This window comes from Molothrus ater, chromosome 16 (genome assembly GCF_012460135.2).
Source record: "Molothrus ater isolate BHLD 08-10-18 breed brown headed cowbird chromosome 16, BPBGC_Mater_1.1, whole genome shotgun sequence".
Taxonomy (NCBI): domain Eukaryota; kingdom Metazoa; phylum Chordata; class Aves; order Passeriformes; family Icteridae; genus Molothrus; species Molothrus ater.
The window spans coordinates 1,568,792-1,595,928 of NC_050493.2; the positions used below are offsets into that span (position 1 = coordinate 1,568,792).

Genomic DNA, 27,137 nt, shown 5'->3' on the forward strand with positions numbered 1-27,137 from the left:
GCTCTTCCTTGGGGCTGCCCTCACCTTCCTGACTGCAGGAATCCCCCCCAAATGAAGGCTCAGAATGCCAGGATCTGCCTGTTCCTGTTCCTTGGGGTTGGCTGTTCAACATTTAGGAGCTGAGACTGTTCTCAGCTTCATCATCTGGAGGGAAAGTTTTTGCCCAAGGTTTTCCATATTTTTTCCCCACTTGTTGGAAATATCTGTCAAAAAAAAAACCCTCCATGAAACCTGTATCCAGCTCCTGACATCCCCCTTTCCTCCAGGAGGAGAGTCTGGGAGGGAAAAAGGGATTTATATATTTTATGTCTTATAAATCTTCACTGTCTGAGCTTTCTAGAGAGGGAGCAGGTCTGTCCTTCACTGCAGATTTTGGATTTATGCTGGAAAAGCTTCCCCACAAAGCACTAAACACCTCAAAAGACACGTTGGGTTAGGAAAAACCAGATTGATGTTTTATTGTATAGCACTGAACAGTAATCAAGATAAATTATCTCCAGCTAATCATCCCAGGAGAGTCTGTGTGTGGTTTGAGCAAACCTTGATCAAAAAGCAGTTTGTGAAAAAGTTAAAGAGGATTTTTGGGGATCTCTCAGCTGCAGTGCAGGGCCACCAGTGACTCAGATCCCTGTTTTCCCACTGTTTAACAGATCCCAGTGGGATGGGATGGACAGGAAATCCCTGCAAGAGCTGGGCCCAGTGCTCTTGCCTTGGCAGAGCAGTCAGCAGCACTGCTGGTTGTACTACAGGGAGTAAGTCTCTAGTAAGGACCTGTGGGGCTTCTCCAGGCTGGAAAATTCTGTCCTCCTTCACTGGCCAGCCTCAAAAATAACCAAATCCTGTGCTGGCATCAAATGGGGATGAATTCTCTTCCCTTTCCTGGCTCCTGCTGTCCAGCAGGGACGTGCCTGGCTCAGTTCCACTGGGCTGGAGGGAGGGGTGTGCAGGGTGGGGGGGCTCAGGGCAGCCCCCCCAGCAGAATGCTCCCCATGGTGGCTGCCAGCAGGAGAGCAAGGCAGGAGCAGAGCCTGGATCCTGATCCTGATCCTGCAGGGAGGGAGAGCACAGGGAATGCGATTCTCCAGCTGCCCAGGGAGGGCTGTGGGCTCAGGAGGTGATGGGACACCTTGAAGTGCACCTGAGAACCCAAGGGCAGCCCCAGGGCCATGTCCCCAGCTGTCCCCCAGCACTGAATCCCCCCAGGAAGGAGAGGAACCAGGCAGCTTTGTCCTCCCCAGCATTGCCAAGCCTTTCCCACGTTCCCAGCTCACCAGGCACAGTCTGCAGGTTGATGTGGCCGTTGGAGGTTGGCTGGGCTGGCTCTGGAACACTCCCAGGTGTGGGTTTGGGGCTGGGGACAGCGCTGGGAGGGGAGCTGGGCTGGCATGGCATGGCTGGGGAGGAGCTGAGGCTTGTTTGGGGGGCAGTGGTGGAGCTGGGAATTGGGGTGGGCGTGTGTGGGGCTGGGGTGGCAGTGGGGACAGGGGAGGGGTTAGGGACAGGAGTGGCAGTGGGGCCAGAGGTGGCATTGGAGATGGGGGTGGCATTGGGAGGAGATGTAGCATTGGGGACAGTGGTGACAGTGCTGTGGGTGGCAGTGGGAGCAGAGGAGGGGTTGGGGACAGTGGTGACAGTGCTGTGGGTGGCAGTGGGAGCAGAGGTGGGATTGGGGACAGTGGTGACAGTGCTGTGGGTGGCAGTGGGAGCAGAGGAGTGGGTGGGGACAGTGGTGACAGTGCTGTGGGTGGCAGTGGGAGGAGATGTAGCATTGGGGACAGTGGTGACAGTGCTGTGGGTGGCAGTGGGAGCAGAGGAGGGGTTGGGGACAAGGGTGGCACTGGGAGAAGAGGTAGAATTAGGGACAGGGGTAGCAGTGGGAGAAGAGGTGGGATTGGGGACAGTGGTGACAGTGCTGTGGGTGGCAGTGGGAGCAGAGGAGTGAGGGACAGGGGTGGCAGTTTGAGCACAGGAGGGTTTGGGAGTGGGAGAAGAGGTGGGATTGGAGATGGGGGTGACAGTGCTGTGGGTGGCAGTGGGAGCAGAGGTGGGATTGGGGACAGTGGTGACAGTGCTGTGGGTGGCAGTGGGAGCAGAGGAGGGGTTAGGGACAGTGGTGACAGTGCTGTGGGTGGCAGTGGGAGCAGAGGAGGGGTTGGGGACAGTGGTGATGGTGCTGTGGGTGGCAGTGGGAGCAGAGGTGGGATTGGGGACAGTGGTGACAGTGCTGTGGGTGGCAGTGGGAGCAGAGGAGTGGGTGGGGACACTGGTGACAGTGCTGTGGGTGGCAGTGGGAGCAGAGGTGGGATTGGGGACAGTGGTGACAGTGCTGTGTGTGGCAGTAGGAGCAGAGGTGGGATTGGGGACAGTGGTGACAGTGCTGTGTGTGGCAGTAGGACCAGAGGTGGGATTGGGGACAGTGGTGACAGTGCTGTGGGTGGCAGTGGGAGCAGAGGAGTGGTTGGGGACAGTGGTGACAGTGCTGTGGGTGGTACCAGCTGGGTTAGTGCCAACACTAGTGCTGGTGGTGGCCCTGGAGGTGACAGCAGGGCCTGGGGTGGCACTGGGGCTGCTGGTGGCCAGGAGGGTGCTGAGCAGGGTGGCAGCAGGGGAGGTGGCTCTGTCTGTGCTGGGGGCCTGGTGGGTGGAGCAGGGCGCTGCGCTGGTCACAGCAGAGGGGCTGGCAGTGGGGACAGGGGGGACAGTGGGACCCCCAGTGTGTGGGGGGCTGCCTGGGGGGGTAGGGCTCACAGTGCTCGGGGTGGGGGTCCTGGGGGGCACCGTGCTTGGCTGAGGGCTTGAGGGGCTGCTAAGGGCAGTGGTGGTGGGGACAGTGGTCGTGGAGGTGACACTGGCGGGGGTGGTGGCAGTGGCTGTGCTGGTGGCAGCGGAGCCGCCTGTCCCCGTGGGCTGGGGCCGCCCTCCCTGCAGGCCGATGTCCAGCACGCAGTCCAGCTCCTGCTGGGATTGCTGCTGCACCCAGCTCACCACCAAGGGCTCGTGCTCGTGCTCCTTCAGCTCAGGGAGGTTTTTCCCCAGCAAATGTTTCACATCAGTGACGCTGAGTTTCTGCAACACACACACAGAGCATCCCCTTCCCTCGCCCTCACAGCCCCAAACGCTTTGCTAACGGGGCTGCAGAGCAACTGAAACTTCCTAAAGGAAATTTATAAAGGTGAGAAAGTGGAGAATTGGTGATTTGGCTGGGCTCTGACCTCAGCCCCCCCTGCTCAGCGCTCAGCCAGCCCTGCCCTTCCCTGGGGAGAGGGGCAGCAGCACCCCAGGGCTGTACCTGCAGTTCCTCAGGGTTTAGGGCGAGGAAGGTGCCCAGATCCATGTTTATGGCCACACCAGCATTAGCCAACTCCTTCAGATCTTCTGCTGGAGCTCCACCTTAAAGAGAGCCCAGGGGACACCTGGAGATGTGCAAACCATTCCAGCACTTCTGGGGGGGGGGATTTGGGGAGGTTCTGGAGACTGCCAGGCCTGTCTGTGGCTGAGAAGAGACCCTGAACCTGGTGGTGGGAGGGAGGGAGGGTGGAGGGGAAGCACCTACCCAGGTATGGATGGATCTGGCAGTAATAGCAGTCAGGGGGGCTGGCCAGGCTGGCAAAGGCCTCCCGGGCCTTCCTATAGAGCTGATCCTTCTTGGTTTGGGAGCATGAAGAGATGTCCAACAGCCCAGCAGTCCTGGAAGGGGGCGCAGGTCAGCTCTGATGCCTTCAGTCTGAGCTTTCCTATTTCCCAGATTCTGCACTGCATTGGTCCATAACTCTGAACTCCATAGAAAGTGTCAGCAGTTCTCCTCACAGCTCAGTCACACAGAACAATCCTTTTCCTTTTCCAGCCCCAGAACCAAGGACACCACTGCAGCTCCAGGCCCAAAAGTGCAAACAACAGGGAATGGAGGAGAGCAGCCTGGGAGGGTGGGACTGCATCACCTGAGCTGGAATTGGACAATGAACCCAATATGGGAATGGACCAAAACTTATCAAAGTGTGACAACTCCTGACCCATTGTCCATCTTGGGTGTAGCCACAGCCAGGCCCTTGCACTGCCCAAGGTGTATCCTTTGAGGCCTTTTAATAATTCCCTGCTTTATTCCTTAACACTGTTCAGCCTCTGCTCCAGGCAGCCTCTCAAGGCATCAGCAGCATCCCAAATTGCAGATAAATTGTTCTGGTGGCTGGGAGGGACAAGGGGGATATCCCTGTTCATGGTCCTGGAGCTCAGGTAGGATCTGGGATTGGGACAAGGCCATCCCACTGTGCTGGTTGGGACTGGGGACATCCCCAACAGACCTGGGGATCTTCCATGCCACCTCCCCAGAGCCCAGGGCCTCTCAGGGCTGAGCAGCAGCCCCAAGAAGCAGCTCACCCAATGGCTGCAGCAGGGATCTGCTGGATCTGCTCCTCCTGCAGGTTGCACAGGTATTTGCCTCCGATTTCCTGGAGCAGGGGCCCCGTCAAGGAGCCCCCCAGGGCCAGGTACTTGCTGAGCAGCTGCTGCACCTGAGGGACACAGGGCACGTGGGAGGCACAGGCAGGGATGGGAGATGCTCCTGGGAAGGATGGCAGGGCTGCCAACCCCCCAAAACCCCACAATGCCTCCACCCTGAGCTGGGCTGGGACAGGGGCAGTCCCAGTTTGGGTTCCTCACCATCCATCCCCTTCTGCTGCCATGGGTTTACCTGGGAATCATTCCACACTCCTTCCACGTTTCTGAGCAGAGCAGAGAGGGTGTCACTGGATGTCACATGCCACTGGCTGATCTCCTTCTCTGTGTACAGGCGGGACAGCGTCCCCAGGTGCCTCAGCTTCTCGTCCGGGATCTCTGACCCCTGGAAAAACTGTGGGGCCCAGCCCGTGGGGCAGGAAAGAGGGAAGGGAAAATAGGGCAGGAATGAGTGCAAAGGACCCACTTGGGCACCTTCATCCCTGTGCCCACTGAGCCCTGTTCCCTGCCCATCCTGGCTTGGCCTGTGCTGCTGGGGGGGCTCCTGTCCTGTGCCACCCCTTACCTCATCCACCTTTTTTTTCAGGACCCAGGAAGCCTCTGAGGTGAATGGCAGAACCTGCACAGCCTCCAGGTTTTCTACCAACACATTACTGCTCAGGCACAGGTCAAGATCCTCAGGGAAGAGTAAGAGGATGTCCTCGATGTTGCTGGCGTTGATGGGCTTGAACTGGCAGCCTGAGGACAAGGACTTGGTCAGGCAGAAGGTGAGTGATCTCTTCCCACCTGGCCCTGCTCCTGCTACAGGGCTCAGAGCCCTGCTGAAGGACAGGGAATCACAAAAATGTGGCTCAAGCCACAGTGGATCCTTCTCCCATCCCCTGGTCCCCAACCCATGGAGATGTCTCATTTGCTGTTATTCCAGAAGAACCTGGTGATGTTTTGCAGCCCGCTTGTGCTTAGTCCTGTTAAAATCAGCTCAAACTGCTCCATGTCCCCTACCAGGAGCATCCTCTGCTCCTGCAGCATCCTGCCCTGGGGACTGTCCCACTGTCCCAGCTCCTTCCTGAGTGCTGCCACCACATCCCTGCTCCCAGGTAAGAGCAACCCCCCCAGCCCCGTGTTTCAAGGACATTTCCCCACTTCCCCAGTTTGTGGGAATCCCAGATTTCTGTCTGGTCCGGCCGGGAGCTCCCAGACCCTACCAGCCCCGGGCATTGTCCCCTCCCAGAGCTCTGGCCTGGCCGGAGGGAAGGGAAACGCTCACGGTCGGCGCTGCGCTGCAGCCGGGGCTGGGAGGCGGCTGAGGCTGCTGCGAGCGCCCTGAGGAGCATCAGGGATTTCTCCCGCTGGGAACGCCCCTGGCTGAGGTACGCGGCAGCGATGCTCCTCCTGAAATCCTCCTGTGCTGCCTGCGGGGACACAGGGTGCTGGGACAGAGAGTGTGGGACCGAGGGGACGGGGACAGAGAGTGCTGGGACCGGGGGGACGGGGACAGAGGGGTTCTAGGACCGGGGAGCACAGGGACAGAGGGGTTCTAGGACCGGGGAGCACGGGGACAGAGGGGTTCTTGGATCGGGGAGCACAGGGACAGAGAGTGCTGGGACCGGGGAGCACAGGGACAGAGGGGTTCTTGGATCGGGGAGCACAGGGACAGAGGGGTTCTAGGATCGGGGAGCACAGGGACAGAGGGGTTCTTGGATCAGGGAGCACAGGGACAGAGGGGTTCTTGGATCGAGGAGCACAGGGACAGAGGGGTTCTTGGATCGGGGAGCACAGGGACAGAGGGGTTCTTGGATCGGGGAGCACAGGGACAGAGGGGTTCTTGGATCGGGGAGCACAGGATCCTGGGTCCCCCAGCCTCGGAGCTGACCTGCCTGATGCTCCTCTCCCCCCGAGGAGGGAGGGACCTTACCTCGGCCACCAAACTCAGCGTGGTCTGGTTCAACGCCAGCACGAGCGGCCCCAGATCTTGCAGAGTCTGTAAATCCCAGCTTGAAGGATCCCTGCGGCAGCAGGAGCACGACCAGCTCAGCATGCCCGTGGATCCCCACCCCTCCTGTTCACCTCCAGGAGCAGGAAGGCTCCTCACCCGTACGCTGTGTCCCCCGAGAGGAGCAGGGCATTGAGGGCATCCTGCTGTGCCGCTGTCAGCGCTGGGCAGAGCTTCAGCTTCTCCAGGATGCTGGGGTCCGAGGCCGGGATGGTGCCCGGCTCCAGGTCACACACCTGCACCCCGAGGCTGTACATGTGGGGTGTCATGAAAATGTCCCCTAAAATCGGTGCCGGGGTGCTGCCATCCCCACGGCCGGGTGGGTGCCCCCATATCCCGGGATTTGGGTGAGGAAGAAAAGAGCAGCGCCCGGGTTTCAGCCGGGGCGAGGCTCCCGCTGCAGCCGCGTGAGGAAGGAGAATTCTCGGTGTGTTTGTGTTTCTGCTGGAGCCCAGCCCGCTGCAATCCCAGCTCGGAACCGGCTGCACAGGGCTGTAAATCCTCCCTGCCCAGTGACCCAGCACAGCAGCAGATGTGGCATAAAGGCAAATTCACCCCAACAGACCCCCGGGACCCCCCAGAGCCCCCACCGGAGCTGGTACTTACTGGGGATGCTCAGCGCTGGACAGGACGGCTCCAACAATCAGGGCAGCCTGTGGAGAGGATGGGGGATGCTCAGCCCCGGTAAGGAAAGGGAAGAAGGGATCTGAGATTCAGGGAATGGGATCTGACCCGGCTGGAGGACCCAGACTGCTGCCCGTGGGAGCAGCCAGGAGCTGCAGCATCCCCTGGGTTGCTTGTGGGGACAAAAGCCATCAAAGCCACTCTCAGCAGCGGGGACACTCGGGCGGGTCTGTCCCTGCTTGTCTGGAGCTGGGTTTGGGAGCAGGGCACGGAGGAGAGGGATGGGACAAGGACAGGGCCACGCTGTGCTCAGGGGGACAGCAGGGAGGTGGTGGCTGTGCAGCCCTGGAGATGAGCACTGCGGGAATGGTGGCACCTCCAGCGCCTGCTGGGGAATTTTGGGAAAGCCCTGGCACGGTGGGAGCCAGCAGAGCCGGCAGGGACTCACCGCTGTGGCTTTCACCGGGTCTGTGGCGACACCTGCGAGGAAGCAGGAGCAGGTTAGGAAACATCCCTGGAGTATGAAAGGCTCATCGGGGCTGCTCCAAGCAGCTCCGGGTTTGAAGTCTGGGAAGAGCCTTTCCTTTGCTAATTTCGTGTTTAGGAAATGCTGCAGATCACTATGAAGGGAGCAGCCCCCAGCCCGAGCACCCCCGGCTCCCTCCAGGAGGGTGTGGAAGACAAAAGGGGATAAATCCATCCCTGAAATCTGGGAAGATGTCCCTGGGAAAAGCCTGTGGATGCTGAGGAGAGCAGGAGGCAGAGCCCTGGAGGGCTGAACCAAGCGGGATCGGGATGAGGAGCAGCACAGCTGGAGCATCCCTGGTGCCAGGGGGTGCCAGGGGGTCCTGGGGCAGTTGTTGGGGACAGGATGTGACTCACGGAGGCAGAGGGTGACGGCTGCCAGGGCTGGGGCTGCCCACACCATGGTGCTGGTGCCGGGGGTTCGTCCTTGGAGCGGGTCCGGAGAGCCGTGTCCCACACTTGGAATTGCTGGAGGTCCTGGGGCTGAGTCTGTCACCCAACACTGGGACTGGAGCTGTTCCACACTTGGGGTCAGAGCTTGGGGACAGCACTGGAGGTCCTGGGGTGACTCTGTCGCCCAACACTGGGACTGGAGCTCTGGGGTCAGGGGTCTCACTGTGCCCACCCCATCTCTGTGGTGCTGCACAGACCCCCAGCGACCATGGGAGAGATTTTAAATCTGATATAACAGAAAACAGGGCTTTTCCCACCCGTTAGTAAAAGAAACTCCACACTTGTCCTGCAGGGACAGGGTCCCCCTCAATCCCCCAGCTCCTCACCAGCACAGACTGGGAGAAATCCAATGTAAGGCAGTGGGGGAGCCCAGCAGGTGTTCCCCACCCCTCCACACCCCTCACAGGGATCCCCTGATAGAAAATCAATCCCTGCTCCTGAAACTGCCCCAGGGCTGCCCACAGCAATCCATTATCACTGTTTGAACTCAACACAAGGAATTTCCCCCCCCTAAATCTCATTTCCCCCCCCCAAATCTCATTTTTCCCCCCGAAATCCTACCGTGGCTGTGTCGGGCTGTTCTCCTCCCCCTTGTCCAAGGGGATTTGGCTCCGGGATGGGAGGATTCCCCCGGGAAGGTGCTGGTGGGGCTGGGCCAGGGGCTGGGCAGGCTCGGCACTTTATCTGTGCGGGGTGGGGATGTTGCTCTGCACACGGGGTGTGACGGGGCAGTTTCTCAACTCTGTTTTGTCAGGCTCCTTTCCTTCTCCCTGGCTTTGCTTTGGGGTTGTTTCCTACTTCTCATAAAGGGTCACTGAGCTCTGGGTTCAGCTGAACCGAAAGTGAACCCAGAAGGAGTTAAAGCCTCTGGTTTGGGAGTTTCTGTGCCCCTGAGGGGGATTAAGGTGCTCCAGGTGAGGGGGAAACCTGTAAAGCTGCTCAGGGGTTATTTTATAGGGCAGGTAGGGTACAGAACAGACTGAGCCCAGTGATGGGCTCAGCACTCTCTGGGAGGTGTCTCCCCTCTTCTTTTTCCCTGGATCACAGCCAATCCCATTCCCTTTTTTTCAGCTTTTCCCTTGATCGTGCTCCAAATGTCAAGCGCGTGTCATGAAGGGGACCAAGACCAAAGGAATCAAATCCTTCCCAAGGCTCTGAGATGACAACCTGGAGGAGCTGTGAGCACAAACTTTATCTGAGCTTTTATCCCGGGAAAAGGGAAGGGTGGCTGGGCTGGGGCAGGGCTGGACCCCCCTCTCAGCCAGGTTTGGGGGTCCCAGCCCTCACCAAGGGTCCCTGGAGCTGCTGGCAGTGTCAAGAGGGGTTTGTCACCCCAGCCCTGTCCTGTCCCCAGTCCTGTCCCCCAACCGGTCTTTCAGCCCCAGGGCTGGGTTGACGCCCATGGGTGTTGCTGATTTCTATTTTGGAAGGATTTACTGTGAAAATAGCTCCTGTTGGGACAGTAAAATTACAGAATGCTATGAGGCTACCGGAGGGACACAGCCCCTGCCCCGGGCTGGCTGGACAGAGGTGGCTGGAGCAGGAGGGCAGGGACACATCAGGGCCACTCAGGGGGTCACCGTGTCCGCTGTGTCCCTGTGGAGATCAAAGCTGGCCCTGAAACCCCCTCGGGAGCTGCCACTGGAGGATCCACTCTGAACTCGAACATGTGGAGGAACATCTGCCCCAGGCTGTTCCTGGGGACATTCCCAGGTCAGCTGTGAGCTCTGACTGCAGGTCCCTGTGCCAGGAGGGCTGGGAGTGCTCCTCTCCCTTAACCAGTGGCCCTCTGCCCATGTCTAGTTCATAATCTTCAAAAAATCTCCCAGTCTTAAAGACTGTAATAATTCCTTGGGTCTTCAGTAGGTTTTTCCTCTGCTCCAACCTGAGGGATGAGTGTCCCTCACAACAATCCTACAGCTCACATAACAATCCTCTAAAATTCAATCCAGCCCCTCACACAACAATCCAGCCCCTCACAAAACAATCTTCTCACACTAATCCTCTCACAGACAACAATCCTCTCACACACAACAATCCTCACAAAACAATCCTCTCCCTCACACAACAATCTCTCTCACACTCAATCCTCCCTCACACTGAATCCTGTCACACTCAATCCAGCCCCTCACACAACAATCCTCTCACACAACAATCCTCTCACACTCAATCCTCCCTCACGCAACAATCCTCTCACACTCAATCCTCCCTCACACAACAATCCTCTCACACTCAATCCTCCCTCACGCAACAATCCTCTCACACTCAATCCTCTCTCACACAACAATCCTCACACAACAATCCTCTCACAATCCTCTCACACTCAATCCTCCCTCACACAACAATCCTCTCACACTCAATCCTCCCTCACACAACAATCCTCTCACACACAACAATCCTCACACAACAATCCTCTCACAATCCTCTCACACTCAATCCTCCGCCGTCGGGCCGGGTTGGAGCCGCGGGGCCGCTCCCGCGGGGCCGGTCCGGCCTCATTCCCCTCATTCCTGGAAGCCCCCGGGAAATGGATGCAGAGAGCGGACAGTGAAGGGCAGAAGACACGTTTAATACAGCAAATACACCAAAACTGGAACTGCGGAGTGCACGGGACATTACAGCCACGCCACAACCCCAGGGCACCGGAGGAGCCGCAGCCCCGTGGGCAGGAGGGGACAGGACGGGGACACGGCCCTGGAACGCAGCCGGGAAGGGCGCCTGGAAAACTCCCTCTGCAGGGTAAGGAAAATTCCCTTTTATCTGTGGCGCTGGGGAGAAGCAGCATGCAAAGGCTGGGCTGGGGTGTCAGGGCTCCTCCACGCAAACACGGCGGGCTCGGGGTGCCAGCCCCAGCCACGTCCTCATGTCCCCACCCCTCATCCCGGCCGCGTTCCCGGCAGGGCCCGCTCCCAGCGCGGACAAGGTTTGGTCTCCCCTGTGTGAATCTCAGCTGTCGCTTTCCAGCACCTCCCGTGCGCGTCACTCCCCGAATCTTTGGCAAACAAAGGTTCCTTGTGTTCCTTCCCGGCTGTGGGACCTGCCCGGCCCTTCCCGGCCACGGGGCCTGGCAGAAGAACAAGGGGCTCCTGCTCCTCCTGCCCTCCGAGCCCCCTGGCACCAGCCCTGAGCCCACCGTGCCCGCTCAGTGCCCAGGGCTGGCACCTCAGGCCATCCCCGCCCTGCAGTGGTGGCACTAAGCCACATCATGAAGGGACACATAGGATAAGTGATCCAATTCTCCCCCCACCCCCCCCCGGGATTTTGGTGACTTGCAGGGTGTGTTTATCCACAAGGAGAGGGCTGTGCCTTTTTATTCCCCCTCGGGGTGGGAATATCAGCTGTGTGAACCCCATCAGGTGTGTTTTCAACGGGATGGGGTTGGTGAGGTGACAACAGCTCTGGGCATGTGCTGATGTGGTGCTTGAAAGCCCTGGGATGGGGCTGTGTGGGCCCAGCTGTCCTGTTCTCCTCATTTCCAAATGTCCCCCAAGGGCTGCAGAGGATGAGCAGGGAAGGGGAAAGCGAAGCAGGATGACCAGCAAAGCAAGGGCACTTCCAAGGAAATTTCTTGGCATCTGTCAAAGCTAAGCTCCTGCCTGCTCTTTCACCTTTGTCCTTTTCCTACTGTTCCAGAGCTTTCCCAAACTGCCCAGCTGAAGGACCTGCCTGCAGGACCCTCTGGAAACCTGCCAGGCAGGAGCCACCCCATGGGACCTATACAGGACACTGATCCCTCCTCAGGTGGGTGAGCAGAAAGGGACTTGTGTCCTCTGAGCTGTCTCAGCAGGGATAAAGGCAGGAAAGGCAGTGCTAGAAGGAATAATAAAATCCATTAAAAAAGCTTTGGGCTGCTGGCTCTCTGACCACAGAAGTACTAAAAATACCTCATTCCTGAGACCACCCGTATTTTACAAACCCTAAAAGACTAGATTCTCTTCCTAGAAAATTGAAAAAAGTTTAAAATCCATTGGTATCAACTCCTTCACCTTCACCAACCTTTAAAAACTGCCCAGGTGGGCTGAGGGAGGGACAGGGCAAGGGGAAGGGACCTTTCCATGCCCATCCCAGTCCAGTTTCACAGGACACCCTGGGACTGGGGGACTCCCAGTGTCCCCAGAATGTGCTCCAGCCCCCAGTCATGGCACAGCAGCTGGAGTGAGGGAATGGGGGACAGGGACACTGGAGCTGCACCCAGCACCTTCTCCCCTCCCTGTGCTGGCTGCAATTCTGCATCCAAGCATGGAAAGGTTGTGGGAATGTCCATGGCAAAGGCAGTGCCCAGCTGTGCCCGGGCCCCAGGACAGGGATGGAAAGCTCTGGGGTCACTCTAAGCTGGAGTGTGACAAACTCTGCTGCTGAGGCCCAGGATTGGGAAAGGGACACCCCGTGACCAGATGGATGATGGGCATCACAAAATAACCCCACCTCAACCCCTCCTAAAATCCACCTGACGCCAGCCCCAGGAGCGAGGGAAGCCACAGAGGGAGTGCAGGTGTGGAGGCAGCGCTGGGGTCCGTGGGGAGCCGCTGGGACAAGGCTGGAGCTGGAGATGCAGGGATGTGCTTTGTGCTCACTGCAGAGCCCACTCAGCCAGCCACTGCTCACACTGCGCCCGCTGCTCCTCCAGCTCCTCCCTGCTGCCTTCACCCCCTGCTCTCTCCTCTCTGGCAGCTTCCTGGCTCTCCTCCTCCTCCTCCTCCTCCTCCTTGTGTGTCCCCTTGTCCTTGAGCTCCTGGATGACGTCCTCCAGCCGCTGGGTGACGTGCTGGGGCACCCAGTTGCTGTCCATGGCGGTGACGAAGGGGTCGGGCGCGCACACCTCGATCAGCTCCTTGCCGGTGGGGATGCGCAGGTAGTAGGCGTGGAGCATCATCCTGTAGGGATTGCTGTCCTGCCTGTGGCTGTAGGTGAAGTCCCCCACGATGGGGTGGCCGATGGCGCTGCAGTGAACCCGGAGCTGGTGAGTCCTCCCTGGGGGCAGAATGGGAATCAGGGACAGGGAATTCCTGAATGCCTCCTTCAGGGCATGGTGACAGTGCACCTAATGGCATTTGTCCCCCTGAGCACAGCAGGGCTCAGCTTCCCTCATCCCTTTCCAGGCTCTGCTCCACGTCAGAGCTGCCCCTGTCCCCACCTGTCAGTGGCTGCAGCAGCACTTTGGTGACGGGGTCTCCGCTGTAGGATCCATGTTCCAGCACGATCAGCTCTGACTGGCACGGCTTGGGATTCTCACAGCCTGCAAGGAGAGCCAGAGGGGGTTTGTGATGCCCCAGAGCATCCCTGGGGGCGTGGGCAGAGCAGGGGATGGGGCTGCTCACCCTCTGTGCCCTCGATGCACATCATGTGGGTCATGCCCTCCGTGGTGTTTTTCCCAATGGCGTAGCGGATCGACATCCGGCTCTGGCTCACGTGTCCCCTCACCTGGGGGCAGGAATGTGCACACTGAGCCCTGGCACGTGCTCCTCACCCACCCCCCATGACAGGAATCATGGAATCACAGAAAGGATGGGGCTGGAAGGACCTGAAAGCCCATCCATCTCCCCAAGGCCAACTCCTTGTTGGGGGCAAGGACACCTTCAACGTTGCTGCCAGCCCCATCCAAGCTGGCCGTGGACACTTCCAGGGGTGGGGCAGCCACAGCTTCTCTGGGCACCCTGTGCCAGAATTCCTTCCTGATATGCAACCTAACCCCACCCTCTGGCAGTGGGAGGCCATTCCCTGTGTCCTGTCCCTCCATGCCCTTGTCCAAATTCCTCTCCAGCTCTCTTGGAGCCCCTTTAGGCTCCAACTCTGAATCTTTCTCTTCTCCAGCTGAACACCTCCAACTTTCCCAGGGCAGAGGTGTTCAGGAACACCAGAAGCCAAGGCAGGAGGTGGCAGGGAGGGCTCACCAGGGCCAGGTAGGCTTTGGTCACCAGGCGCTCCTTGAAGCACTTGTAGGCACTTCCCGCCGCCGCTTTGTTGAGTGCCACACACAGGGCCCCGCTGGTGGAGAAATCCAGCTGGTGGCAGAACCTGGGAAGGACACGGGGGTAAAGGAGCAGCCAGGGCATCTCAGCAGTGTCCCCAGCTGAGGGCAGAGCCCAGGCGCTCACCTGAAGCCGTAGTAGGTGTCGGGGTCGGCCAGCTCGGGGAAGCGGTGCTTGAGCTGGCTCTGCAGGGTCAGCGTCTCGTACCACATCTTGCTGTCGATGCGCAGGTCCCAGTGCTTGTTGACCACGATGAAGTCGGAGCTCTGGTACAGGATGGACAGGTTGTCGATGGTGCCCGGCTCCATGGCCAGCGCCCTGCGGGGCAGAGAGAGCGAGGGGGAATCGGGACGAGGAACCGCCAGCTGCGGGATGGGCACAGCCGCCCCGGACACACGGGACGGGCAAGGCCTGGAAACGGGATACCCCAGCAGGGAACGCACATGTACCGATGCTGCCGAGGTCACCTGCAACCCTGCTGTCACCCTGCCTGTCCCCAGGCTCACCGGTGTCGCACCGTGCGGATGCAGGTCCCACAGCGGTACGGACGCTACAGCAGCGCTCCAGCCGCCGCCATGCCGCTGTCACAGCGCACGGCCCCGCCGCTGTCCCGCTGTCCCGGGCCGCCCCGGCGCCACGCGCGGAAGGCCCATGCCCGCCCCGCTGTCACGCGTGGAGGCCCCGCAGCCCCGCGGTGCTGCCTCTGCCCATCCCGGCGGCGGCCATCGGCCTTGCCCCGCTCCCCGCTGCTGCCCGGCCGCGGGCGCGGCGGCTCCGCCGGAGGGCACGGGACAGAGGGGAGGGGACAGGGGACGCGGGGCGGGGACACGCGCGGCGGAGAGGACCCCGGACCGGGCTGAAGTGACCCGGGACGGGGGGGAGGTGACCCGGCCCCGGCTGGGGGGACCCGGACCCGGCTGGGGGGACCCGCGCAGCGCCGCTGCCGCCGCCCCGGCCCCGCCCGCTCCCGCAGCGCCTCCCGGCAGCGCTCACGTCGCGTCCAATCAGCGCCGCCCCCGCCGCGTCCTCCCGCGCGCCGCGCCCAATCAGCGCCGGCCCCGCGGCGCGCGCGGGCGGAAGCGCGGCGGGCGCGGGGCCGGTGGCGGCGGCGGCGGGGCGGGTGCCGCGCATGGCGAGCGAAGAGACCGGGCCCGAGGATGGGCCCGACGATGGCTTCTACGAGCGCTTCGCCGACGAGCTGGAGGTGCTGGCCGAGCTGGGAGGTGGGCGCTGCTGCGGCGCCGGGACGGGAAGCGGCAGAGGGAGGGAGGGAGGGAGGGAGCGGGACTGTGCTTTGCGCGCCCGTGTGCGCCCGTGCCGCCGCGGGTCCCCTCCGGTGACCGGCACCGTGGTCTGACCCCTCTTGCAGATGAGCCATCCCCACCCGCCGGCCCCAAAACATCGCAGTTCCGGGGCAAGAGGCAGCCGCCGGAGGAGCCCGACCTCCCCGGGGACTCTCCCGGCGGCACCGGTGCCAAGAAGAGGGACCGGGACTGTGTCCCCGCCGTGTCCCCGGCAGCAGCCGAGCCCCGCAGTAGGTTTGACCCGGTTCCCCAGGTGCTGGTGCCCCTGTTCCCCGCCCCGAGCGGTGCCGGGTGCTGGAGCATCCCCTGGGTACCACCGTCCGTCAGTGATGCTCTTCGCTTGCTCCAGCCCCGAAGCCGAAGCGGCAGCGCCTGGAAGCTGTTAAGAAGCTCGATTTCGGTGCAGACGATGAGCAGGCTCCGGATGTCTCCTGGGATGGTGGCCCAGAGGCACCTCTGGCTCCCCACAATACCAGGTTGGTCACCCTGAACCCCATTTTTAACAGGAGAGAGGGGAAGGGCCCTTCCCCTACTGAAGGAATTTCGTGTTTTCCAGCTCGAACCAGCTGGACATGAGTGGAATGGTCCCCATGCAAACCACACCACCCTTGGAAAATAAGAGGGTCCTGAGGAGACCCCCCGTCCTGGAGGATTACATCAACGTGACATCCACCCAGGGCACCAGGGTCTTCTTGGTGCTGAGGGATGATCCCTGCAGGACAGGGCTGCAGGTGAGGAGGGATCTGAAGGTCAGGTTTGCTCCTCGGTGGCCTCCAGGTGGCTCAGGAGGGGGCTGTGCTGTGCTGTGTCCCTGCAGCTCCCGGATTCCCTGGGCTGGAACGCTCGCAGGCCGCTCCACTTGCTGGGGGTGCCCTTCTCCTACCTGAAGGAGCAGGTGGATGAGGAGGTACCACATCTCCCTGACCTTCCCCTGTGTCCCTGCCACCCCTGCTGGCCACAGGGCTGGCTCCCAAATTCCTGTCCCCAGCCGTGGACTGGGGGGTGTCTCTGACCCCTCTGTGTTTGTGCTCAAGCGTCGCAGGCAGGTTCTGGAGGCCTCCCAGCAGCTGACAGAGATCATCACCAGGTGAGATGCTGGCATGAAATCCCTCTCCAGTCCCTGCCATGCTGCTGCATTTCCCTCCCTCACAATAAAGTTTTGGGGGACCTGCAAGCGGAGGAGCCTTTTTGCCCTCATCACCCCCAGCCTGGGGGGTCTGGGTGGAGTTCCCACCCTGCCCTGACTCCTGGGGTGCTTTGGGGTACATTAATTCCATGGTGCAGCTGCCTGGGGAACGAGCCCAGCACGGAGAGTCCGGATTCCAGCATGGACACAGCTCCAGCAGCCCAGGAGGAGTCTGCATCCCACTGCCTCTGGGTGGACAAGTTCAGCCCCCAGCGCTACATGGAGCTGCTCAGTGATGATGTGAGGTGCTGGGACAAGGGGGGGCTTGGGATGGGTGGGGTCATGCTCTGGGATCAGGAATTGCCTTTGGAAGCACTGGCTGGGGGCTGTGTCTGTGCTGCTCTGCCTGGGAGCAGTCCTGAGTCCCTGGGAGATTGGGATGGCAGCTTTGCACTGGAGGCTGGGGGTGTTCTGGCAGATGAATCTATGGAATGTCACCAAAACAAGACAAAAAAGATTGAGAGGATTATAGCCAGAAATTGTTGGCTATTTTGAACTTTTTTGGGAACTGTTAGAAGTTTTGTAGGGAATGGGATGTGCTGGATGAGACTGGGAATTGCTGAGTTGAGCCAAGGTAGAGCAGGGCCAGCAGGGATGGGGCTGATGTGACTCAGTCAGGCTTTCCCTGAGGGATGGGGGCTGAGCTGGGAAGGGAATCGTTCCCACCTTGTCCCAGGGAGATGCCAGATGGGACCCTGAGCAGCCTCCTCCATGAAGGAGAGCTTTCCTCTGCCCCCAGCTGGATTTTCCCAGGTTCCATGGATTTTCCCTGCTTCCCTGCAGTACACCAACCGCTGCCTGCTCAAGTGGCTCAAGCTGTGGGACACGGTGGTGTTCGGCAAGGACAAGGCTGGCAAGAAGCCCAAACCCAGCCCTGCAGCTCATCCCCCACCCAGCCATGCCAAGGAACATCCCAACAAGTGGAAAACCAAGGTGCAGCTCACCGAGGAGATGCTGGAGGCCGAGCTGGACCAGCACAAGAGACCCAAACACAAGGTGAACAGGAGGGGACGTGGCTGTGGGTCCCTGTGCTGCCACCAGCTGGGCAGCAACGTTGTCTCCTCTGAGGAGGAAGCCCTCCAGAGGTGACCTTCCTGTGTGCCACAGGTGGCCCTGCTCTGTGGGCCCCCTGGCCTGGGCAAGACCACGCTGGCCCACGTCATCGCCAGGCACGCGGGGTACAACGCCGTGGAGATGAATGCCAGGTGAGCCCTGGGTGCCAGGAGAGCCCTGGGTGCCAGGTGAGCCCCTGGGTGCCAGGAGAGCCCCTGGGTGCCAGGAGAGCCCCTGGGTGCCAGGTGAGCCCTGGGTGCCAGGAGAGCCCTGGGTGCCAGGAGAGCCCCTGGGTGCCAGGTGAGCCCCTGGGTGCCAGGTGAGCCCCTGAGTCCCAGGTGAGCCCATGCCCTGCCCACAAAAGAGGGCAGGTGATGTTGGAGATGATGGTGGCCCGGGGGTGATGCTGGAGGTGATGGTGATGCTGTTATGGAGGCGATGGTGCTGTGGAGGTGATGCTGTTCTGAAGGTGATGGTGCTGTGGAGGTTGTGCTGCTCTGGAGGTGCTGCTGTTTTGGAGGTGATGATGCTGTTGTGAAGGTGATGGTGTTGTGGAGGTGTTGCTGTTCTGGAGGTGATGCAGTCCCAGGGGTGATGCTGGAGGTGGTGGTGATGCTATTATGGAGGTGATGGTGGCATGGAGGGGATGTTGTTCTGGAGATGGTGGTGCTGTGGAGGTTGTGCTGCTCTGGAGGTGATGATGCTGTTGTGGACGTGATGCTGGTGGTGATGCTGCTCTGGAAGCGATGGTGCTGTCCCAGGGGTGATGCTGTCCCAGGGATGATGCTGGCCGTGTCCCCACGCCCAAAGTCACCTGTCCCTGTGTCTCCTGGCAGTGATGACCGCAGCCCCGAGGTGTTCCAGACCCGCATTGAAGCTGCCACCCAGATGAGGTCGGTGCTGGGCTCCCATGAGAGGCCCAACTGCCTCATCATCGACGAGATCGACGGCGCGCCCGCGGTGAGCCCGGGGCACCAGCCCCTCAAACGTGACCCCATTAACAGCCCCCACTGTTCCACAAGCAAGAACCCCATCCCTCCCATCCCGTTTCCTTCCCCCCAGGCCTCCATCAATGTCCTGCTGGCCATCATCCAGAGGAAGGACAGCGAGGGCGAGGCGGGCGCGGGGCGGCGGCGGCGGCGCGAGGGGGGGCTCCTGCTCAGGCCCATCATCTGCATCTGCAATGACCAGTGAGTGTCACCTGCCCGGGGCGGGGGGACAGGGACACCAAACCCTGCCCCCACACACGATGTGGCTGTTTGGAATGTCTCTGTTCGAGCGCAGCTGCTCCAGTCCTGGGGTTGGTTTGGGCCCCTCACATGGAGGGGCTGGAGTGTGTGCAGGGAAGGGAATGGAGCTGGGAAGCGGCTGGAGAATTCCTGAGGGAGCTGGGAAGGGGCTGGAGAATCCCTGAGGGAGCTGGAAAGGGGCTAAGCCTGGAGAAAAGGAGGCTCAGAGGGGACCTTGTGGCTCTGCACAGCTCCTGCCAGGAGGGGACGACTGGGGGAGGTTGGGCTCTGCTCCAGGGAACAGGGACAGGAGGAGAGGGAACGGCCTCAGGGAAAGTTTAGATTGGATATTTAGGAAAATTCCTTCATGGAAAGGGCAGCCAGGTGTTGGTTGCTGCTCAGGGCAGTGGTGGAGTCCCCATCCCTGAGGGGATTTCAGAGCTGTGTGGATGTGGCACTTGGGGACATCATTTCACGGTGACTTGGCAGTGCTGGGGCAACAGTTGGACTCAACACTCTGAGAGGTCTTTCCCAGCCTCAATAATTCCAGGATTAAGAAGGGAATTCCCCGCTGGGCTCTCTCACCCCCCTGTTTCCCTGCCCCAGGTTCGTGCCTGCGCTGCGCCCGCTGCGGCAGCAATCCTTCCTGCTCAGCTTCCCCCGCACCGCGCCCTCCCGCCTGGCCCAGCGCCTCAGCGAGGTCTGCCTCCCCCAGGGCCCCGGCCCCGTGCCTCAGGGGCTGTCCCCCGTCCCCCTGGCTCCGTGTCCCCTCCCCGCTGAGCCCTGTCTGTCCCCAGATCACGCTCCGGCAGGGAATGCGGGCGGACATGGGCGCGCTGCTGGCGCTCTGCGAGAAAACCGACAGCGACATCCGCTCCTGCATCAACACCCTGCAGGTGCTGGGGACAGGGCAAGGGCCTTGGGGACATGGGGAGAGCCCTGGGGACACTGTCAGGGCCTTGGGGACATGGGGAGAGCTCTGGGGACATGGGGAGGGCCTTGGGGACATGGGAAGAGCTCTGGGGACACTGTCAGGGCCCTGGGGACACAGGGAGAGTCCTGGGGACCGGGGGAGGGCCTTGGGGAGATGAGGATGGCCATCAGGACACGTCCATGGCCCTGGGGACACAGAGAAGGCTTTGGGGACATGGGCATGGCCCTAGGGACACAGGTATGCCCATCAGGACATGGGGATGGTCCTGGGGACACAGGTATGCCCATCAGGACACGGGCATGGCCATCAGGACACAGGCATGGCCCACGTTTCTGCTGAGCTCCAGGCTCACATGGGGACAGAGGGGACAAAAGTCCCTTCCAGTCAGGTTCCTGAAGCATCTCCCGGTCCCCTGGGGTGTTTTGAGCCCTGCCCGTGGAGGAAGAGGGGGGTGGCTGTGTCCAGCTGTTCCCAAGGGCTTTGGGATCCCCATCCCCTCCATCCCCTGGCTCCTGCTGCAGTTCCTGCACGGCCGAGGGCAGAAGGAGCTGAGCGTGCAGATGGTGCAGACCATGAGGATTGGCCTGAAGGACCAGAACAAGGGGCTCTTCTCCATCTGGCAAGAGATCTTCCAGCTGCCCAAGCCCCAGAGGTAGGAGGAGGGGGTTTTTACGTCTGTTGGGTGCTTGGGGGGTGCTGTTCCCATTTCCCAGAGAAGCTGTGGCTGCCCCATCCCTGGAAGTGTTCAAGGGAGGCTGGATGGGACGTGCAAGGTCCTGGAGAGCAACTTCTTGAGGGGATTTGTGTTGATCATAGAATGCTGGGGTGGTTTGGGTTGGAAGGGACCTGAGAGCCCATCCAGTGCCACCCCTGCTGTGGCAGGGTCACCTTCCACTGTCCCAGGCTGCTCCAAGATCTGTCCAGCCTGGCCTGGGACATTTCCAGGGATCTAAGGGCAGCCACAGCTTCCCTGGGCACCTGTGCCAGGGCCTGCCCACCCTCCCAGGGGATATTCCTTCCCAATATTCCTTCTAAACCTTTCTTCTCAGTTTAAGGCCATTACAGATGCTTTGTTACCACTCCATTTAGCTCCCAATAATTCAGCACTGGCATTGCCTCCAGTCCAGCTTCCAAGGATCCAAATATTCCTCCAGCACTGGCAAACCCAAACCCTCAGCTCTTCCCTTTGGGCTCCCTCAGGCACAGGATAGGAATGGACCCCTCTTTGCCAGCCCAGCTCCTGCTGGGGGACGAGGACCTGTCCCACCCTGGGGGCTCAGGGGGCTTCAATTCCTCCTCCCACCGCTTCCACCACATCCTGCACCTCTCCATCTCCTCGGGAGAGCAGGAGAAGCTGGCCCAGGTGAGAGCAGCCGGGGGGGCTGGAGGGAAGCTCAGACCCCATCCAGCCGGGCTCCACCTGATCCCACATCCCCTGCAGGGCCTGTTTGAGAACTTCCTGAACATGAAGGTGCGGGATCCCAGCCTGGGCTCCGTGTGCCTGGCCCTGGAGTGGCTGTGCTTCTCTGACCTGCTGGGCCGGGCCGTGCTGCAGGCCCAGAGCTTCCAGCTGCTGCGCTACCTGCCCTTCCTGCCCGTGGCCTTCCACCTGCTCTTCGCCGCCGCCGCCGTGCCCCGCCTGGCCTACCCCAGCAGCCAGCCCGAGGCAAGTGCACAGGGGCTGCTGGAGCCAGCCCTGGGCCTGCAGGGACCCTGCCTGGGTGTCCCTGTGGATTGGGATTGATTACCAGTATTGCTGGGTGGAACGTGCCTGGGCTCGTCGGGCCCTTGCTGCTTGACCAAGGGTGGCAGCTGTGGTGGTTTCACCTCAGAGACACCTTTGGCTGGCTGGATGCTGCAGCTGGCACTTGGGACAAGTCCAGGCAAGCAGGAGCTCAGGTTTACCTCTGTGGAGAGGCTTCAAGGCCAGGTGAAGGAGAAGGAGTTGGGTTCTGCTGGAGGGTTTGGATCCAGAGCTTTATTCCTGGCCCACAGGGCTCTGAATGCAGCAACAGCTCCAACAGAACAGAGAACCCCGTGGTTGCTGTGTCTTTTAACCCCAGGGAGAGGGGCAGGGAAGGGGTAGGGATGCCACCAACCAGGTAAGGGGGGGGAAGTCTCACGGGACAAATGACACCCAGGGCTGAGAGGCATCTTTTGAACTTCACCAATCACAGGTTGCCCTTGTTGGAATGCCAAGATGGACAGCACTGAGCAGGGGCAAGAGGGGGGAAGGGAGAGGTGATTGGCACACCTGGGGAAAGAACCGGGACACTGGGACAGGCTGTTCCATCACACACAGCCTCTGTGCTGTCCCCAGGCCGTGGCCAAGCTGGGCCAGATGCAGAACCTGGTGCTGTCCATGGTGTCGGGGATCGCGCCGGGCGCCCGGAGCCGCGCGGGGCAGCAGGCGCTGGTGCTGGACGTGCTGTGCCTGCTGCTGGACATCATCGCCCCCAAACTGCGGCCTGTGAGTGCCCCCAGCCCCTGGCCCTGCTCCCCAGAGCCCTCTGCAAGCCCCACCCGATGAACCAGCCTGGCTTTGTGTCCCAAATCTGGGCTGAGTTTGGTGTCACAGCTGGTGCAGGAGCTGGGGACAGAGTGTTGAAGTGCCCAGCTGTGTGGAGCGGTCCTGAGCCCCACCTGGGCTGGGCTTTGTGGAGCTCTCAGAGTCACCCTGACCCAGGAGAGGGTCTGTCCCTGCTCTGTGTCCCTAAGAAAGAACTAAACTCAGTCTGGGTCCTTCCTCACCCAGAAACAAACCCTGTGTGTGGCATTTTCTGAGTCCCCATCGTTGGGAGGAAATGGTGAATCTGTCTCCATGTTCTCAGAAGGCTAATATATTATATTATATTATATTATATTATATTATATTATGTTATGTTATGTTATGTTATGTTATGTTATGTTATGTTATGTTATATTATATTATATTATATTATATTATGTTATGTTATATTATATTATATTTATATTATATTATATTATGCTATACTAAACTATACTAAAACTATACTAAAGAACAGAGGATGGATACTTACAGAAGGCTGAAAGATAATAATGAAAAACTCCTGACTCTTCAGAGTCTGACACAGCCTGACTGTGATTGGCCATTGAGTCAAAACAATTCACATGAAACCAATGAAACAATGACCACTTGGTAAACGATCTCCAAACACATTCCAAAGCAGCAAAACACAGGAGAAGCAAATCAGATAATTATTGTTTTCATTTTTTTTCCTGAGGCTTCTCAGCTTCCCAGGAGAGAACTCCTGGCAAAGGGATTTTTCCAGAAAATGTGACAGTGACACCCATGCTTGGGCTGTTTGGGGTTTGCAAGGTCTCTGCTGTCCCCTGGCCAGGTGAACACGCAGCTCTACAGCCTGAAGGAGAAGCAGCAGCTGGCTGAGCTCATCAGCACCATGCTCACCTACAACCTCACCTACCTGCAGGAGCGCCTGCCCGAGGGCCAGTACATCTTCAAGCTGGATCCGTGAGTGCCGGGGCTGAGGAGGGGAGTGGGAGTCAAAATCCTTCCCTGGAATGGAATTCCCAGAGATTCTGGGGCTGCCCCATCCCTGGAAGTGTCCAAGGCCGCGTTGGATGGGAGTTGGAGCAAGTGGAAGGTGTCAGGGTTGGAGCTGGATGATTTTAAGATCCCTCCCAACCCAAGCCATTCCAGGATACTGTGGTGATCCTCAGGAAGGAGTTGGGACTTTTGGCTCTGCTCCATCCCCAGATCAGCTGGGCCATCCCTCCCTTGGGCTGGGGCTGAGCAGGTTGGGTTTCATGGGATTAAAGGGAAGGGAGCAGCTTCCTGTGGCTGTCACCAGGAGGTGGCAGGGCAGGGCTGCCCCACCTTGGCACACCCCTGTGGCACCTGGCAGCTCTGGCAAACAGATCTGATGTCACTCCAAAACCTGGGCTCTATTTCTTTAAAACTTCCTAAAACATTGGTTTGACAACTGATTTCTGAATGACTGCAGAGCCACCTGACTCAGGGCTTTGCTCCTTTTATTTTAGGGACAATAATAGTGGATAAATAGTGAATAAATAGTGGATAAATAGTGAATAAATAGTGGATAAATATCAAAAAATCAGTGGATAAATAGTGGATAAATATGAAATATTCAGAGCTGGCAGAGGGACTGGTGGCTTCTTGTTGCTGGGGAAACTGAAAGAGGCCTGTTAAGAATCCAGCTGCTCTGATGATCCCAAATTCCTGTTCCTGGCTGCATTCCCATTAAACCTGTCTGGGGGGGCACCTCAGGGTGGCTCTGAAGGTTGAGCTGCTGCTGTGCCCGAGCTGTGCTGTGCCCCTGAGCTTTTCAGGCCAATCTGTCCAATCTCCTCTTTTTGCTTTCAAACCAGGATTAAACCCCTCTAATCCCTCCTGCATTCCCATTCCCATTCCTGCACGGGGGGAATGACCCAGGGGCAGGGCTGGGAGGTGCTGGGGCTCTCAGGCTGCACAGGGTGAAATCACAGGGTGATTTTTGGGGTTGGTTCTCCCTGGAATGACCCAGGGGCAGGGCTGGGAGGTGCTGGGGCTCTCAGGCTGCACAGAGTGAGCACAGGGTGAAATCACAGGGTGATTTTTGGGGTTGGTTCCCCCTGGAGGGACCCAGGGGCAGGGCTGGGAGGTGCTGGGGCTCTCAGGCTGCACAGGGTGAAACCACAGGGTGATTTTTGGGGTTGGTTCCCCCTGGAGTGACCCAGGGGCAGGGCTGGGAGGTGCTGGGGCTCTCAGGCTGCACAGGGCTGGCTGATTTTTGGGGTTGGTTCCCTTTTCCCTGCTGCAGGAACGTGGAGGCCGTGTGCCGCTTCCCAGCCCTGCCGGCCCGCAGGCAGCTCAGCTACCAGGCCAAGCAGCTCATTGCCAGGGAGATCGAGCTGGAGAAGATGAGGAGGACAGAGGCACGGAGCCTGGCCCAGGTGGGCATCCCCAGAGGGCTGCCAGGGCTGTGCGTGTGCAGGAAATCCCCAGGGATGTGTTTTTCCCAAAGCTGGCTTTGCCTGCGGAGTGGAAATCCAGGATTAACCCCCCTGGCTGCAGCTGTTTCCCTGCACAGCTGGGCTGGGCTGCAGGGCTCAGCTTTTTGCAGGAATTCTGGAGGGAGTTCCAAGCTTTGAACCCTTCCAGTGAGGGGTGTGAGGAAGTGGGAATTTTTTGGTGGGGATTTTAGGTGGGAATTTTTGGCTGCTGTTTGTACCTGGCCGTGTGGGAGGTGAACTCTTCCCTGCCTCCCCTTCCCTGGCTGCTGCCACTCCCAAAGCCCCCCAGGAGCAGCAGAGTGGCTCTGCCCCTGCTCCTGGAGGCAGGAAAAGATGGGAAGGGGTGGAAAAGGTGGAGAAACATCCTGGGTGTAGCTGATGCCTGCCCTGCCCTGGTGCCAGCGGGATAATTAATCCCTGGGAGCCCCTTGGAGCACGAGAAAGGCTCCTGGGAGATGTCTGGGACAAAGAGAAGCTGCAAAAACATCTCTGAAAGCTCCTTGTTTACATGGTAGGGATGTGAAATCCCAGGGAAAGGGGCTTCAGCTGGGGCTGATCCCACAAGGCAGAAAATGATGGAAAAATCTTTGGGATATTGGAATCAGACCTGGCAGCGAGCAGGGGCTGGGTGGGATGGGGCCAGGGGGGTGCCAGGAGCTCAGACACCCCAAGGGGAGCCTGGCTCAGCTCTGTCCTCCCCACAGGACCCCGGGAATGGCCCCGGGGAGGAGCCAGCAGAGACCCCCAACCACCAGCAGCGCCTGGAGCACATCGTGAGGAGAGCAGCCCTGCAGGACAAGGTCAGGCCCAGTCCCTGCCCCAATCCCTGCCCCAATCCCTGCCCCAGTCCCTGCCCCAATCCCTGCCCCACCTCCCACCAGCCCTTCCTGGGCTGCCAGGCTCTCCCTGGCTCCTCTGGAATTGGGATTTTTAGTCCAGTTTCCTTTAATAGCCCAGCCCAGCTCTGAGTGTCACATAAAGGCATCACTGGGATTGGCATGACTTGGAGCTGGGTGACATTTTGGATGTGTCCTGGGAAGTTTTCAGGGCTGGGGGAGGGAGGAGCTCTGGGAATTTGGGCTGAAATAGCTGAACTTGGGCTCTGTGGGAAAGCAGCTTGGAAAAGCTGCTCTGGAATGGTCCCACCCTGGGCTCCAGGAGGAGCTGGGATCCTTCCCTGGCACTGCCCCTCTCCAGGGCTCAGCTCCCCACCCTCTCCTGCCTGTAAAACCCCAGCTGAGCCTCACATTTTGCCTTTCCCCCAAATTTGGATGCTGTTTGCATTCCCAGGCCTCTGGCCCTTCCTGCAGGATTTGCATTTGGCTCCTGCTCTGCTCAGCAGAGCCTTGGGGTGCCTGAGCCGTGCCCAGGGGCAGCCCTGCCGTGGTTCTGTCCCTCCCTGAGCAGCAGCTGGAAGGGCAGGTGCCCCAGAGCCACCCCCATTCCTGCTTCTTGCTTCCCACAGCCTGAACTGGACTTTTTTGGGAGGCCACTCCAGCGGAAAGAGGTGGCCAAGGCCCCGGGTAGGTGACACAGGGACCTCAGAACCGGGTGGGTGGCACAGGGACAGGGTGGCTCCAGCCCCAGGTGGGTGGCACAGGGACAGGGTGGCCCCTGGGTGCCACTGGGGGCTCTCCCCATTCCCAAAGAGGGGCTCCTGTCCCTCAGCCCTGTCCCCAGGGCACAGCAGCAGGGACAATGCCAGCCTAGCCCAGCTGGCAGAGAGTTCCTGTGGGCACATCCATGGATTCTGGCCCCATCCAAAGGGAATTTGGGGGGAATTTTTGGTTGCAGCATCCGGGATTTGGGAGCATCAGCTCTGCCCTAGCAGAGCCTCCCTCAATCCCCCTCTGCAGCCAGGGCACAGCTGATACAGTTTGAAGGTTTTTAAAGTGGATTTTGCTGCTGCAGCCCCCCAGGTTTCCAAGGAGGAGTCCCTGGAGCTGCAGATGGGAAAGGCCGTGGGCAGGAGCGACGTCTGGTTCCGCTTCAATGAGGGCTTCTCCAACGCTGTCAGGAGGAACCTCTACATCAGGGACCTGCTCTAGGGGATCCTCTACATCAGGGACCTGCTCTAGGGGGGCACCTCTACATCAGGGACCTGCTCTAGAGGAGCCTCTACATCAGGGACCTGCTCTAAGGGATCCTCTGCATCAGGGACCTGCTCTAGGGGATCCTCTACATCAGGGACCTGCTCTAAGGGATCCTCTACATCAGGGACCTGCTCTAAGGGATCCTCTACATCAGGGACCTGCTCTAGGGCTGTGCTCAGCTGAGCTGGAGCTGGAGGATCAGCTGGGTTTGCCTTTCCAACCCATGGCTGGCCTGTGTGCCCACGATTTTGGGCCATGATCTTTTTTATTACCCTCTTATTTTGTTAAAAAAAAAAAAAAAGAAAAGAAATAAAATGGATCTAAAAA

General features: G+C 59.7%; 3 protein-coding genes across 5 annotated transcripts; 1 reads left to right on the forward strand and 2 right to left on the reverse strand.

The window, feature by feature from the left end:
* Positions 1-913: 913 nt before the first annotated feature.
* On the reverse strand, positions 914-7,997 carry LOC118692638 (mesothelin-like protein). Its single transcript, XM_036392585.1, has 13 exons — positions 7,952-7,997; positions 7,518-7,549; positions 7,052-7,098; positions 6,545-6,694; positions 6,368-6,458; positions 5,720-5,864; positions 5,018-5,190; positions 4,688-4,846; positions 4,375-4,508; positions 3,554-3,687; positions 3,290-3,390; positions 2,493-3,066; positions 914-927 (listed from the first exon to the last, which is right to left on the reverse strand). Exons 1-13 carry the CDS (start codon positions 7,995-7,997, stop codon positions 914-916), a joined length of 1,800 nt encoding a protein of 599 aa, XP_036248478.1.
* A 2,598-nt stretch (positions 7,998-10,595) lies between these two features.
* On the reverse strand, positions 10,596-14,946 carry RPUSD1 (RNA pseudouridine synthase domain containing 1). 3 transcript variants are annotated; one of them, XM_036392625.2, is made up of 6 exons: positions 14,523-14,946; positions 14,143-14,334; positions 13,939-14,062; positions 13,366-13,468; positions 13,182-13,283; positions 10,596-13,018 (listed from the first exon to the last, which is right to left on the reverse strand). In XM_036392625.2, exons 2-6 carry the CDS (start codon positions 14,322-14,324, stop codon positions 12,618-12,620), a joined length of 912 nt encoding a protein of 303 aa, XP_036248518.1. In that variant the 5' UTR covers positions 14,325-14,334; positions 14,523-14,946; the 3' UTR covers positions 10,596-12,617. The 3 variants fall into 3 exon arrangements, with proteins under 3 accessions (XP_036248518.1, XP_036248517.1, XP_036248516.1); XM_036392624.2 differs by having other exon boundaries at positions 14,466-14,946; XM_036392623.2 differs by having other exon boundaries at positions 14,460-14,946.
* A 167-nt stretch (positions 14,947-15,113) lies between these two features.
* On the forward strand, positions 15,114-27,091 carry CHTF18 (chromosome transmission fidelity factor 18). The gene is made up of 22 exons (XM_036392864.1): positions 15,114-15,239; positions 15,386-15,550; positions 15,670-15,796; positions 15,877-16,051; positions 16,138-16,227; positions 16,355-16,407; positions 16,605-16,746; positions 17,290-17,502; positions 17,614-17,711; positions 18,396-18,519; positions 18,622-18,749; positions 19,395-19,488; positions 19,586-19,684; positions 20,244-20,374; positions 20,923-21,085; positions 21,164-21,388; positions 22,043-22,192; positions 23,085-23,215; positions 24,525-24,657; positions 25,422-25,517; positions 26,183-26,240; positions 26,629-27,091. Exons 1-22 carry the CDS (start codon positions 15,146-15,148, stop codon positions 26,763-26,765), a joined length of 2,826 nt encoding a protein of 941 aa, XP_036248757.1. The 5' UTR covers positions 15,114-15,145; the 3' UTR covers positions 26,766-27,091.
* The last annotated feature ends 46 nt before the right edge of the window (positions 27,092-27,137 follow it).